Source organism: Sarcophilus harrisii, chromosome 2, assembly GCF_902635505.1.
Source record: "Sarcophilus harrisii chromosome 2, mSarHar1.11, whole genome shotgun sequence".
NCBI lineage: Eukaryota > Metazoa > Chordata > Mammalia > Dasyuromorphia > Dasyuridae > Sarcophilus > Sarcophilus harrisii.
In genome coordinates this window covers 343474237-343489115 of record NC_045427.1, presented here as the reverse complement: position 1 = coordinate 343489115, position 14879 = coordinate 343474237, and the positions used below count along the sequence as shown (strand labels likewise).

Below are 14879 nucleotides of genomic sequence, written 5' to 3'. Positions count from 1 at the left end.
TACAGAAAAATAATATTCCATAACATTCATATATCATAATTTATTCAGCCATTCTCCAATTGATTGGCATCCATTCAATTTCCAGTTTCTAGTCACTATAAAAAGGGCTGCCACAAACATTTTTTACACACACAGTTCCCTTTCCCCTCTTTAAGATCTTTTTGGGATATAAGCCCAGCAGTAACACTGCTGGATCAAAGGGTATGCACAAATAAGAGAACTGTTCGGTTCTGCACACATATATATATATTGTATCTAGGATATACTGTGACATATTTAACATGTATAAGACTGCTTGCCATCTGGGGGAGGGAGTGGAGGGAGGGAAGGGAAAAGTCAGAACAGAAGTGAGTGCAAGGGATAATGTAAAGAAATTTTTTTCAAAATAAAAAAAAAAAAACTGTATATACCCTCTGACCCAGCAGTGTTTCTAATGGGGTTGTATCCCAAAGAGATATTAAAGGAGGGAAAGGGACCCACATGTGCAAAAATGTTTTGTGGCAGCCCTTTTTGTAGTGACAAGAAACTGGAAACTAAGTGGTTACCCATCAGTTGGAGAATGGCTGAATAAGTTATGGTATATGAATGCTATGGAATATTACTGTTCCATAATATATGATCAGCAGAATGATTTCAGAGAGGCCTAGAGAGACTTAAATGAACTTAGCATTAAGTGATATGAGTAGAACCAGGAGATCATTATACATGGCAACAGCAAGATTATATGATGATTAATTCTGATGGACATGGCTCTTTTCAACAATGAGATAATTCAGACCAGTTCCAATGGTCTTATGATGAAGAAAACCATCTGCACCCAGCGAGAGGACCCAATTTGTGGGAACTGAATGTGGACCACAACATAGTATTTTCACTATTTTTGTTGTTTGCTTGCATTTTGTTTTCTTTCTCAATTTTTGATCTGATTTTTCTTGTGCAGCATATTTGTAGAAATATAATTGCACATGTTTAACATATATTGGATTATTTGCCATCTAAGAAATGGGGTGAGGGAAAGGGAGGAAAAATTTAGAACACCATGGTTTGGAAGAGTGAATACTGAATTACCCATGTGTGTGTGTGTATATATATATATATATATATATATATATATATATATATATAATAAAAATAAAAAAAAAGGATATGCACAATTTGATAACTTTTTGAGCATAGTTCCAAATTGCTCTCCAGAATGTTCATATCCATTCACAATTCTACCAACAATGTATCAGTGTCCCAGTTTCCCCACATACCCTCCAACATTTTGCAATTACCTTTTCCTATCATCTTAGCCAATCTGACAGCTGTATACTGGTATCTCATAGTTGTCTTAATTTGCATTTCTCTGATCAATAATGATTTGGAGCACCTTTTCTTCATCTGTAAATTGTCTGTTCATATCCTTTGACCATTTATCAATTGGAGAATGTCTTGATTTCTTATAAATTTGAGTCAAATCTCTATATATTTTGGAAATGAGGCCTTTATCAAAATCTTTCACTGTAAAAATGTTTGCCCAGTTTATTGCTTCCCTTCTAATCTTGTCTGCATTAGTTTTGCTTGTACAAAAACTTTTCAATTTGATATAATCAAAATTTTCTATTTTGTGATCAGTAATGATTACTAGTTCTTCTTTGTTCATAAATTCCTTCTTCCTCCACAGGTCTGAAAGATAAACTGTCCTATGGTCTTCTAATTTATTTACAATCTCATTCTTTATGCCTAGATCATGAACCCATTTTGACCTTATCTTGATGTACCATATTAAGTGTGTGTGAATGCTTAGTTTTTGCCATGCTAGTTTCCAATTTTCCCAGCAGTTTTCCTCAAACAGTGAATTCTTATGCCAAAGCCTGGGGTCTTTGGGTTTGTCACACATTAGATTGGTATAGTTATTCATTATTTTGTCCTGTGAACCTAACCTATTCCACTGATCAACTAGTCTATTTCTTAGCCAATACCAAATGATTTTGGTGACTGCTGCTTTATAATATAGTTTTAGATCTGGTACAGCTAGGCCACCTTCATTTGATTTTTTTTCATTAGTTCCCTTGAAAGTCTTGACCTTTTGTTCTTCTAGATGAATTTTGTTGTTATTTTTTCTAAGTCAGTAAAATAGTTTCTTGGGAGTTTGATTGGTATAGCACTAAATAAATAGATTAGTCTAGATAGTATTTTCATTTTTATATATTACCTTGGACTATCCATGATCACTTGATATTTTTCCAACTGATTAGACCTGACTTCATTTGTGGGGAAAGTGTTTTGTACTTTTGCTCATATAATTTCTGACTTTTCCTTGGCAGATAGATTCCCAAATATTTTATCCTATCAACAGTTATCTAAAATGGAATTTCTCTTTGTATCACTTGCTATTGGATTTTTTAGTGATATATAAAAATGCTGATGATTCACGTGGATTTATTTTGTATCTTGCAACTTTGCTAAAGTTGTGGATTATTTCTAATAATTTTTAGTAGATTCTCTGGAATTCTCTAAGTATACCATCAAATCATCTGCAAAGAATGATAATTTGGTTTCCTTATTACCTACTGAAATCTTTCAGTTTTTAAGTTTCACAAATTCACACCTGTTTTTGGATTAGTCATATGTCCTTATATCCAAATGGGAAGACAATAATATTTTAATTTATATAATATTTTCAAAGAACCTTGGCATCTCATGTTATTTACTGTAATAATAATGCTGTATTTTGAGTATAAAAGTGATTGCTATCCTCTTTACAGATGAGCAAATAGAGGCTCAGAGCTTGAATGACTTGTCCTAAGTCACACAGCTATTTAGAAACAGATCAGAGACTGATATAGTTGCTTTATAATTACAAGCTTGTTTGTTTTCCTTCAATATGCTAACCCTAAAATAGAAATGAATTTGGAAATCAACATCTTGCACATTCTAGGAGGAAGGAATAAGTTCTATATTTCTACTTAATATCACACTGTCCTCTAGTTTCTTGTCTGAGATATATTAAGATTTATTTTTCTTCCAATCCCACCCTCAGCAGTGTTTGACCTATGTGATTAAATTAGTCATTAGTCTAATTGTCTGGACTCTGACCCATTTCTTACCTCCTGGTTTCTGAAAGCAATAGCACCATTCATTATTTGAGAGTTTCCCATCTTTAAAGGAGTCACAAGAGTTGAAGAGGGGTTTGATGCATGGTTCATACTTGTCAAGATAAATGGCATTGATCTCTGAATGGTCAAGCAAGAGATCATAGTTCATGTCCAGTTTGTTGAACATCCAGCCCAGGGAGTCCTTGCAGATGGGCAGAATGCTGGTGTCAAACCCTAGGAGAAGAGAGAAAAAATTCTGGGCCTGGAAAATATCTGCAGTTTCCTGAACTCACAAACTCCATTTGCCTAGAATTCAAGTGTCTATAAAGACTTATAATGCTGATTACTTCTCTTCCCTACTTCCACACTCATTTTTCTCCTCTTTTCCTACTGTCTTGCCACAAAGTACCTACTTATAATTAGATAACCAGGTGATCTGGTCATTCCTCCTTGGGCACAAGGTCATAGGATTATATAGCTGGAGCTAGAAGGTATTTCAGAGATCACTTAGTGAAACTGCTTCATGTAAGGTCCTCCAGGACAAACATAGATAATATTTTGAGGTCATGTCTGGAGTCAGTTTCCCTTATACTGCTGCAAATGAATCCTTCAATACTTTCAATTTAGTAAATTCAAGGTTTTAAGTGCTGACAATATGAAGAGAAAACAAATGATCATCACCCTCAATGAGCTTATATTCAACTTTATTTTTTTATTTTAAAATAAGTGAGGTATAGTGGAAAAATTATTTGTTTGAAAATTCTGAGAAATTCTCTCTACTATACTACTCTCTGTGTAACCCTGAGCAGTCTCAGCCTCTTTAGGACAAAATTTTATTGTTTAGCTTTTAAATGTAAGAATGATATCTAGGGTTCTTTATAGCTAGACATTCTAAGTCTATCATAATTTATGCATTAGCTATAAGTCAAACTTTTATAAGTTAAAACATTTCAGATGCACCAGGCAGGCCCACTGTGAGAATTTCATAGCAAATGCCTTTCTAAAAGGAAGCTGCTTCCTACTGTCATCATGATTGATCTCTTGTATAAAATCTAGATATTCATAAATTGAGTTTGCTTAAAGTGGGACACCAGTTCTGTAGGGGAGTACAACTGCATCTGTTAAGGGTCATTAAAAACAGTTTTATGATGGAATGAGAATTCCTCATGCTTCAATATTTTGAAGTGAGAATGCGCTTACCAATGGGAAGTTTGACTATTTGGCTAACTACATAGCTGCAGGAAATATTGATCTCAAACTCACCTGGGGAAGAAATATACCTAGAAAAGCATGGGACAATGTGGAAGTATCATGAATGAAAAATCCTGATTTTACACAAGAGATAAATTATAATAGTTGGGAATGAAATTAAAAGTAAATAAAATTAAAAGAGTTTGCAAAAGTTTATTCTACAAAAGGACAATCCCCACTAATAATGAGCTTCCCTAATAAATTTTAAATAATATGGAATGTTAGAGCTGGAAAAGACATTATTGGTCTAAAAATCCAATTCATTCATTTTACAAAGTGGGAAACTAAGCCCTAGAAAAGGAATTGATTTTCTTTCAGTCATCTCCTTAATTTCTTATATAAGAACCAAATCAAATCACATAAAACTATCTTTTATCCATCTGCAACTTAAAGCAAAATATTCTTAAACCAGCGTTTGGGCATTTCTACCGTGGTAGAAATGAAGGCATAAAACATACTGAGAAGGCTGATGCAACCCTCGAGGTTAAGATTTTTAAGGTAAAACAAAGAATCTGGCAAGAGGGCCAACAGACTACTGCAGGAATTGATGTTCCTAATTTATGATGGGAAAATAGAAGAGGTTAAAGTTTCCATGCCAATCAATCCGTACTATGATCAGGTCTGCAAGAATTCTGCACTTTTGTTCTGGGCAGTTCTGATCTAGGTGAGATAGTGAGACAAGGTCTCAAAAACCCGAACCAACCAAACAAACAAAATCAGCCCACAACATTTTGATCCCTTGTATAAACTAAGTGCCAAGGACTGGTGATTAATTAAAGCTTTCATTAGTGAGAGACTTTCTTCCAGTCTCCAGGGATAGATAACAAACCACCTATAACAGTCTTAGAAAGTTGCTTGAGGCTCAGAAAAGTGAAGTGGAATGCCTGTATGTTGTCACATAACTAACAAGTGTCAGAGATAGTATTTAAAGCTTCCTGATTTTTAAGACTCCATTGTACCTTAGTATTATAATGTAGACCACTATTGTCAAGCTCCAATACAAATGGATCTCTCTGAGCTGCATATTGCCTTAGAAAACTACAAATTAACATTATATTTTATTTACTTCGTAGAACATTTCCCAATTAAGAACAAAATTTCCAGAAACAATTTTATTTAATTTAACATTAATCTGTTATTCAAATATTTCTAATTAAAAGAGATAGCCAAAAAAAATTAACACTCATAACCTCAAAACTATTCTTCTCCATGACAATTTGAAGTAACATTTATAGGAATCTGGAAAGATTAAAGATGTAAAGATACAGCTTGGGATTAAAATAATTATTTTATTATTTTCATTATATTTATATATAATTATAATATATATATAATTATCACAAAAACATTGCAACTGCTCCAATTATTGAATTATTTCTTGACTACCCTCCTCAAAGATTGAATTTCTTTAATTCTTTAATAGAAAAGAAAATAATGCAATGTCTTTAAAAAGATAATACAATTGTTCAACTTAGGAGAGGTTAGAAATGATCTCAACTATATCAGAGTTAAGTTTGTTTCTACCCTTAATACAGTTTCTGGCAACTTAGTCTTCCTTCTTTACTTTTTACTCATTTGTTTTTGTTCTTGTCTTTTCCATATAATAGTATTTTTCCAATTATATGTTAAGATAGTTTTCAGTGTTTATTTACTGTAAGATTTTTTGTTCCAAATTATTTTTCTCCCTCTGCCCTTCTTTTCTCTTTCCCCAAGACAACAAGCAACCTAATATAGGTTCCACATGTACAATAATATTAAATATATTTTTGCATTAGTCATATTGTGAAAGATGAATCAGAACAAAAAGCAAAAACCAAGAATAAGGAAAAGACAAACAAGAGTGAAAATATATTTCAATCTGTATTTATACTTCATGGTTCTTGCTTTGAATGTGAATAGTGTTTTTCATCATTAGTCTTTTGGGATTATCTTGGATCAATGTATTGCTGAGTAGAGCTCAGTTGATCATCACACAATATTGCTGTTACAGTGTACAATGTTCTCCTAGTTCTGCTCACTTCACTCAGCATAATTGTAAGTAAGCATTTCTAGGTTTTTCCTGCTCATCATTTCTCAAAGTATAATAATATTCCATTACACTTATGTGCCAGAATTTGTTCATCATTCACCAATTGATGGCCATCCCCTCGATTTCCAATTCTTTGTCACCACAAAAAAGAGTTGCTATAAACATTTTGTCTTTTCCTCTTTTTAATAATCTCTTTGGGATATATACCTATTAGTAGTATTGCTGGAAGTAGTACTGCACAGTTTTATAGTCTTTTGGGCAAAGTTTCAGATTGCTGTCCAGAATGCTCAGATCAGTTCACAATGGAAAATTCAAGAAAGGAAAATTCAATACTGGCTCTGATTCCCTCTAATAAAGAAGAACTACTTGTTCTGGTAGAAATGATGGGAACCCTGTGGAGAAATGAGTACTTCCTTCTAGAATTTGGGATGGGGGAAAGGAAAGCAAAGCATAATCTGACAGTATTCTAGATTTTGGAAACCTCAAAAATGATTCACTGAAAAATCAAAGAAAAACCATTTCAATGAAATTGAAAATGTGAATTATTAGAAGAAAATGACTTGGATGCACAGAAAATCAAACATGCAGTCTAGATTTTTAAACGTTAAAAACATAACATGGAACAAAGCATAATATAATTATAATTGCATAATATTGCATAATATAATTATAAATAACAGAGAATAAGAGCATAGCTCAGCTATAAAAATATTTAGTATGAAAACTCAGAACAAGTGGCTATGGGTGACAGAACCTGATACAAAATGGTTGATTTGTTTTCCTAGATATTTTGTGGGGAAAAAAAATAAGAGGAGGGAAAGGACCATTCCTGATGGAAGATGGGATGATAGAAAATGATTACAGAGTATAGAAAGAAATATTTAATTCTTATCTTCCTTTTTTCCTCCCAAAAAAGAGAATAAATTGTACTAGAATCAAACAAAAATTCCAAAAAGGACAGGCACTGCAAACCAAGACAACTTACAAGATACTAAGAGATGATTTATCAGACCACTTGATGAATTCAATCCATCTGCTCCAGATAAATCACAGCTAGTAGGATTTGTGAATTGGAAAAGTTAAAGAATTCCCAAGAAAGTAGGATTTGTGGATTGGAAAAGAAAATAGCTCACTAAAAATACAATTAGTGAAATGGAAAAAATATTCTATACAGCAAAACAACTCATTTAAAAACTCAATTGGACATATACAAAAAGAAGTAAAAAAAGCTAATGAAGAAAATAACACTAAAAATCAGAACTGAACAAATTAGAAATGAATGATTCATTGAGACATCAAGAATCAGTCAAGCAAAATAAAAAAATGAAAAATTAGAAAAGCATCAGATATCTACTTGGAAAACAGCAGACTGGGAAAATAGATCTAGGAGAGATAATCTGAGGATTGTTGGACTTTCCAAAAATTATGATGAAAAAAAGAGCTTACATATTATTTTACAGGAAATCATCAAAGATAACTGTCCAGATGTAATAGGATCAGAAGGTAAAATAAACATTGAAAGAATTCATTGAACACCTTCTGAAAAAGACCCTAAAATAAAAACTCCTAGGAATTTTGTGGCCAAATTTCAGAACTATCAGATTAAGGAAAAAAATATTACAAGCAGACAGGAAAAAAAAACAATTCAAATACTGAGGTGCCACAATAAGGATCAACCAAGATCTGGCTGCCTCCACATTAAAGAATCGAAGGGCCTGGAATCTGATATTCCAAAAGGCAAAAGAATTTGGAATGCAGCCAAGAATAAACTACCCAGCCAAACTGAAAATTTTCTTCCAGAGAAGAAGATGGACATTTAATGAAACAGATGAATTCCATTTGTTTCTAAGGAAAAAACCAGAACTAAACAAAAAATTTGATCTCCAACCATAGAACTCAAGAGAAGAAGAAAAAGGTAAAAAGAACTCTTCAGAACTGTATTTCTGTTGTGGATATACAAAAAGACTACATGTATTTGATTTTAATGATAAAACATAAAAAAGGGAATAGAAATGCAAAAGGGATAGTGTCAGAAAAGGGCAAAAGGGTGGATAAAAAGAGGGAAACTACATCCCATGAAGAGGCAAAGGAAACCTGTTATATCTGAAGGATTTAGAGAGGGGGACAAACATTGTGTAAATCTTACTCTCATTAGAGTTGGCTCAAAGAGAAAATAATTGACATATTTGATTTACAGAGAATCTTCTCTCACTTCATTAAAAAGGGGGAGAGGAAAAGGGAAAAGGAAATGAGTAATAAGGGAAGGGCACAAGAAATGGGAAGAGATTCAAAGTGGGGAGGTAGGGATCCTAAAAAGGGTGAGCAGTGTGATATAAGTGGGGCCCATAAATTTAAAACTGGGAATGGGCTGGGAGGGCAAGAAAAAGAAAAGCATAATCTGGGGATAATAAGATGGCAGGTAATACAGAATTAGTCATTTTAACCATAAATGTGAATGAGATGAACTCTCCCATTAAGCAGAAGCAGAAAGCAGACTGGATCAAAAGCCAGAACTCTACAATTTAGCAAAGTTTGCAGGAAACATATAAAGCAGGGAGATACATACAAAGTAAAGGTAAAAGGCTGGAGCAGAATCTCTTATGATTCAGATGAAGTCAGAAAAGCAGGGGTAGCCATCCTTATCTCAGATTAAGCAAAAGCAAAAATTGATCTAATTAAAAGAGATAAGGAAGGAAACTATCTTGCTAAAAGGTAGCATAGACAATGAAGTAATATCAGTACTAAACATATATGCACCAAGTGGTATAGTATCTAACTTCCTAAAGAAGTTAAGAGAGTTGCAACAAGAAATAGACAGCAGAACTGTAATAGTGGGAGATTGCAACCTCACACTTTCAGAATTATTTTTTTTTTTGCACTTTCAGAATTAGATAACTCAAACCACAAAACAAAGAAGAAAAGAAATTAAAGAGGTAAATAGAATATTAGAAAAATTAGGTATGATAGATCTTTGGAGAAAACTGAATGGAGACAGAAAGGAATATATTTTCTTCTCAGCAGTTCATGGAACCTATACAAAAATTGACCATATATTAGGACATAAAACCTCAAAATTAAATATAGGAAGGCAGAAATAGTAAATGCTTTCTTTTCAGATTACGATGCAATAAAAACTACATTCAACAAAAAGTTAGGGGTAAATAGACCAAAAAGTAATTGGAAACTAAATAATCTCATCTTAAAGAATGATTGGGTGAAACAGCAAATTATAGACACAATTAATAATTTCACTTAAGATAATGACAATGATGAAACATCATACCAAAATTTGTGGGATGCAGCCAAAGCGGTAATAAGAGGAAATTTTATATCCTTAGAAGTTTACTTGAATAAAATAGAGAAAGAGAAGATCAATGAATTGGGCTTGCAACTAAAAAACTAGAAAAAGACCAAATAAAAACCCCTCAATCAAATACTAAATTTGAAATTCTAAAATTAAAAGGAGAAATTAATAATATTGAAAGTGAAAGAAAAACTATTGAATTAACAATATTGTTTTGCTAGTTTTGGCAATAAGAGTTGAGAAGGAGATTTAAAAGAAGTAGAGTAGACAATGAGGAAGCCAAATTATCACTCTTTGCTGATGATATGATGGTAAATTAGAGAACTCCAGAGATTTTACTAAAAAGTTGTTAGAAATAATCCACAACTTTAGCAAAGTTGCAGGATACAAAATAAACCCACATAAGTCGTCAGCATTCTTATGTATCACTAACAAAATCCAACAGTCAAGAGTTACAAAGAGAAATTCCATTTAAAGTTGCTAATGATAGTAAAAAATACTTAGGAATCTATCTGCCAAGGGAAAATCAGAAACTATGAGCAAAACTACAAAACACTTTCCACACAAATTGGATCTCTCTGATCTAACCAATTGGAAAAATATTAAATGCTCTTAGATAGGGTGAGCAAATATAATCAGTATGACCATATTAACTAAACTAATCTATTTGTTTAGTGCTATACCAATCAGACTCCCAAAAAACTATTTTAATGACCTAGAAAAAATAACAACAAAGTTCATATGGAAAAACAAAAGGTCAAGAATTTCAAGGGAATTAATGAAAAAAAAAATCAAATGAAGGTTGGCTCAAGCTAAAATTTTGGGAAAAACCATTTGGGCCAGCGCAGGAAAAGGTTGGGGCAAACCCGAAATCGGGGAAAAAGCCCTTTGGTTGAACTACCATTTTGATGTAAATTGCTTGAAAAATTGGAAAAATTAGTATGGCAGAAACTAGGCATTTACCCCCTTAATACCTTACACCAAGAAAAAAATGAGTTCTACCACCAAAAGAATAATTATAACTAAATTAGGAAAGAATATGGAAAAGGGATGACAGAAAATGGGAAGGAGGGTGAGGCCCATCCCCAAAAGAGGCCAAAAACACCAATCTTGAGAAAGGGGAGGAAACTTGGGAACCTTACTCCCAGGTTGGCCTCAAAAGAAAAAATAAACATTTGTTTTAGAGAAAATTCCTCTGCCCATTAAAAATGGGGAAAAAAGGGAAAAGAAAAAGATAAATAAAAAAAAGGGAAAACTCTGGGGAGGGAGGGATTATAAAGAGGATAAGTACTTATTTAAAAGGGCAAAGGTTTAAAAGGGGAAAGAGGTTGGGGAGGCAAGAATAAGTAAAGCAAAATCTGGGGTTAAGGGATGGCAGGAAAACAGATTTAGTAATTTAACCGAAATGTAATGGGATGAACTCCCATAAAAGAGGAGGGAACGACTGGAAAAGTCGAACTCCAATATGTTGTTTTACAAGAAACACATTTAAAGCAGGGGAAAATATAGGAAAGGTAAAAGGCTGGAGCAAAATCTAATTATGCTTCAGGTGAAGTCAAAAAAAGAGGGTAGCCATCCTTATCTCGATCCAAGCAAAAGAAAATTTGATCTTAAATTAAAAGAGATAAGGAAGGAAACCCAATCCCGTTAAAGGGTGGCAAAAACAACGGCTAAATCAGTATTAAACATATACACCAATGGATGGCGCCCAACTTCCTAAAGGAAAAATGAAAAAAACAAAACTGTAATAGTAGGAGATCTCAAACCTTGCACCTCAGAATTAGGACAAATCAAAACCAAAAACAAAGAAAAAGAAAAAAGAAGGAAAAAATATTGAAAAAATTAGGGATGTTGGACCTTTTAAAAAATTTGAAATGGAGAAGGGGAATATACTTTTCCAGCAAGTTAATGGAACCCATTCAAAATTGACCATATTTAGGACATAAAGACCCAAATTAAATGCAAGAAAGCAGAAATAGTAAATACTTTTTTCAGATCATGATGCAATAAAACTACATTCCAACAAAAAGTTAGGGGGAAATAGACCAAAAGTAATTGGAAACTAAACAACCTCCTTAAAGAATGATTGGGGAAGCAGCAAATTATAGATAAATTAATAATTTCACCTGATAATGACAATGATGAGACATCATACCAAAATTTGTGGGATGCACAAAGGGTAATAAGAGGGAATTTTATATCCTTGGAGGCTTACTTGAATAAAACAGAGAACGAAAAGATTAATGAATTGGGCTTGCAACTAAAAAACCAAAAAGACCAAATTAAAAAAACCCCAATCAAATACTAAAATTGGAAATTTAAAATTAAAAGGAGAAATTAAAAAATTGAAAGTAAAAAACTATTGAACTAATTAAAAAACTGGATTGGTTCTATGAAAAAGCCAATAAAATAGATAAGCCTTTTGGTAAATCTGATTAGAAAAAGGAGGGAGGAAAAAAATTAGTAGTGTTAAAATGGAAAAGGAGAACTTTACACCAATGAAGAAGAAATTAGAGAAATAATTAAGGAGTTATTTTGCCCAACTTTATCCAATAAATTTGATAAACCAAGAAATGGATGACTACCTCCAAAAATCCAGACTTCCCAGACTAAAGAGGAGGAAGTAAATTGCTTGGAATAGTCCCATTTCAGAAAAAAAAGAAAAGGAATTAAACAATTCCCTAAGAAAAAAATCCCCAGGACCAGATGGATTTAATGTGAATTTTTACCAAACATTTGTTTGGCCCAAAATTTTATAAAATTATTTGATAAAATAGGGAATGAAGGAGTCCTACCAAATTCCTTCTATGGACACAGACATGGTACTGATACCTAAAACCAGGTAGGTTGAAAACGGAAAGGTTTAAGACCAATCTGCCTAATGAATATTGGTGCTAAAAATCTTTAAATAAGATATTAGCAAAAGACTACAGAAAATCATCTCCAAGATAATACATATGATCAAGTAGGATTTATACCAGAATGCAGGGTTGGTTCAATATTAGGAAAATTATCAAATAATTGGCCATGTTAATAACCAAATTAACAAAAACCATATGATCATTCTCAATAGATGCAGAAAAGCATTTGATAAAACCAACATCCATTCCTATTAAAAACACTTTGAGAGTATAGGAATAAATGGACTTTTTCCTTAAAATAATCAGCAGCATCTATTTAAAACCATCAGTAAGCATTAATGTTGGAGACAAACTGCAACCATTCCCAATAAGATCTGAGGAAACAAGGTTGCCCAATATCACCGTTACTATTTAATATTGTATTAGGCCAGCTATACAATAAGAGCTGGAAAGAGTTAAAGGAATAAGAATAGGCAATAAGGATGCCAAATTTACCCTTGCCAAGACATGATGGTATACTCTAGAGAACCCCAAGATTCTGCAAAAAGTTATTAGAAATAACCCAACCCTTTACAAAGGGGTTATAAATAAACCCACATAAGTCATCAGCATTCTTATATATCACTTAAAAACCAACAGTCAGAGTTACAAAAGAGAAATTCCATTTAAAGTAACTACTGATAATATAAAATATTTAGGAATCTATCTGCCAAGGGAAAATCAGAAACTTTTAAGGAGAAAATTACAGACCACTTTTCACACAAATTAAGTCTGATCTAACCAATTGGAAAAATATTAAATTTTCTTGGATAGGGCAAGCAAATATAATAAAGGATGAAAAAAAAACCAATTTATTTATTTAGCGCTATACCCAATCAGATTCCCAAAAACCTATTTTAATGACCTAGAAAAATAACAACAAAGTTCATATGGAAAAACAAAAGGTCAAGAATTTCAAAATTAATGAAAAAAAATGAAATGATGGTGGCTTAGCTGTACCAGATCTTAAAATTATATTATAGAGCAGCAGTTACCAAAACTATTTGGTATTTAAGGAATAGATTAGTTGATCATGGAATAGATTGGGTTAAGGGATAAAACAGTCAACAAAATAGCAACCTAGTTTTGACAAACCCAAAGATCCCAGCTTTGGGATAAGAACCTTCGTTTGATAAAATTGCTGGGAAAATTGGAAACTAATATGGCAGAAACGGCATTGATCCATATTAACGCCGACACCAAGATAAAAGGTTAAAAAAGGGTTTCATGGAACCATAAAGGTAGCCAAAAATGAAAAAAAAAATTAGAAACAAATAGGAAATATTTTCCTCTTCAACCTTGGAAAATTCTTTAATTGAAAAAGGCAAAGGAATAAAGACAATTCTGACACAAAAATTGAAAATTTCGATTAAAATTCCCAAACCTTGAAAAATTTTGACAAACCAAAACAAATTGAGGCAAGATTGAAGGAAAAAAAATAAAATATTTTAATAAAAGGGCTTGATAAAGGGTGGATTTCCAAAAACCAAGAATTTGGAACCATGAAAAAACAAATGGAAAATTTGAACCAAAGGAAATGGGAAACCCAAAGAAATAAAAAGGGAAAAACCGGAGGAAATAAGGGGGGCAACCCGTAATGGAAAAACGGAAAAATGGAATGGAATGGTCCAACCATTTTGGAGAGTGGTTTGGAAAACTATTAAAATTATAAAACTGCAAAATACCCTTTTGAAACCAGAGTTTACTAATTGGGATTAAATACTCCAAAGAATTATAAAAAAAAAACCTTATGTCACCAAGTTTGGTGGCCACCCCCGAATGGTAAAAATAAACTAATGGATGTAATAATTGGAATGGTTGAAAAAAGTGGGAATGAACTAAAAATTACTTGTTCTCAAAAATGACCAACCGGATTTAATTTTTCAAAAGGCCTAAGACTTTTCAGAATTGATTTTTTAAGGAAAATGGGCATAATTAGGGATCAATTTATATTTACTTAAAACAATCTAATGGTCACCGTTCTAGGGAAGGGGTTTAAGAATGAAAATTAACCAAATTTCAATTTCTTAATGGAAAGCCCAGTAATAACCTGAAATAAAGGCTATTTAAAAAGAAAAAAAATCTGGGAAAGATTAAAAAAATTACATTTTAATTCCAAAAAAATCCCTAAATTAGAGGAACACAGGAAAATTTACCTCTCAGACCTGTGGAAGAAGAAGGAATTTATGACCAAACAAGTAGAGATCATTATTGATCACAAAATAGAAAATTTTGTTTATATCAAATTAAAAAGTTTCTGTATAAACAAAACTAATGCAGACACAATCAGAAGAGAAGCAATAAACTGCGAAAAC

General features: G+C 32.5%; 1 protein-coding gene across 2 annotated transcripts in view; it reads right to left on the bottom strand.

The window, feature by feature from the left end:
- SPOCK1 (SPARC (osteonectin), cwcv and kazal like domains proteoglycan 1) overlaps positions 1 to 14879 on the bottom strand; it is a 616330-nt gene that overhangs the window by 19866 nt on the left and 581585 nt on the right. For both annotated transcript variants that reach the window (XM_031953010.1, XM_031953011.1), the window contains exon 8: positions 3093 to 3314. In XM_031953010.1, coding sequence (XP_031808870.1) covers positions 3093 to 3314 — 222 coding nt within the window. The remainder of the gene's footprint in view (positions 1 to 3092; positions 3315 to 14879) is intronic.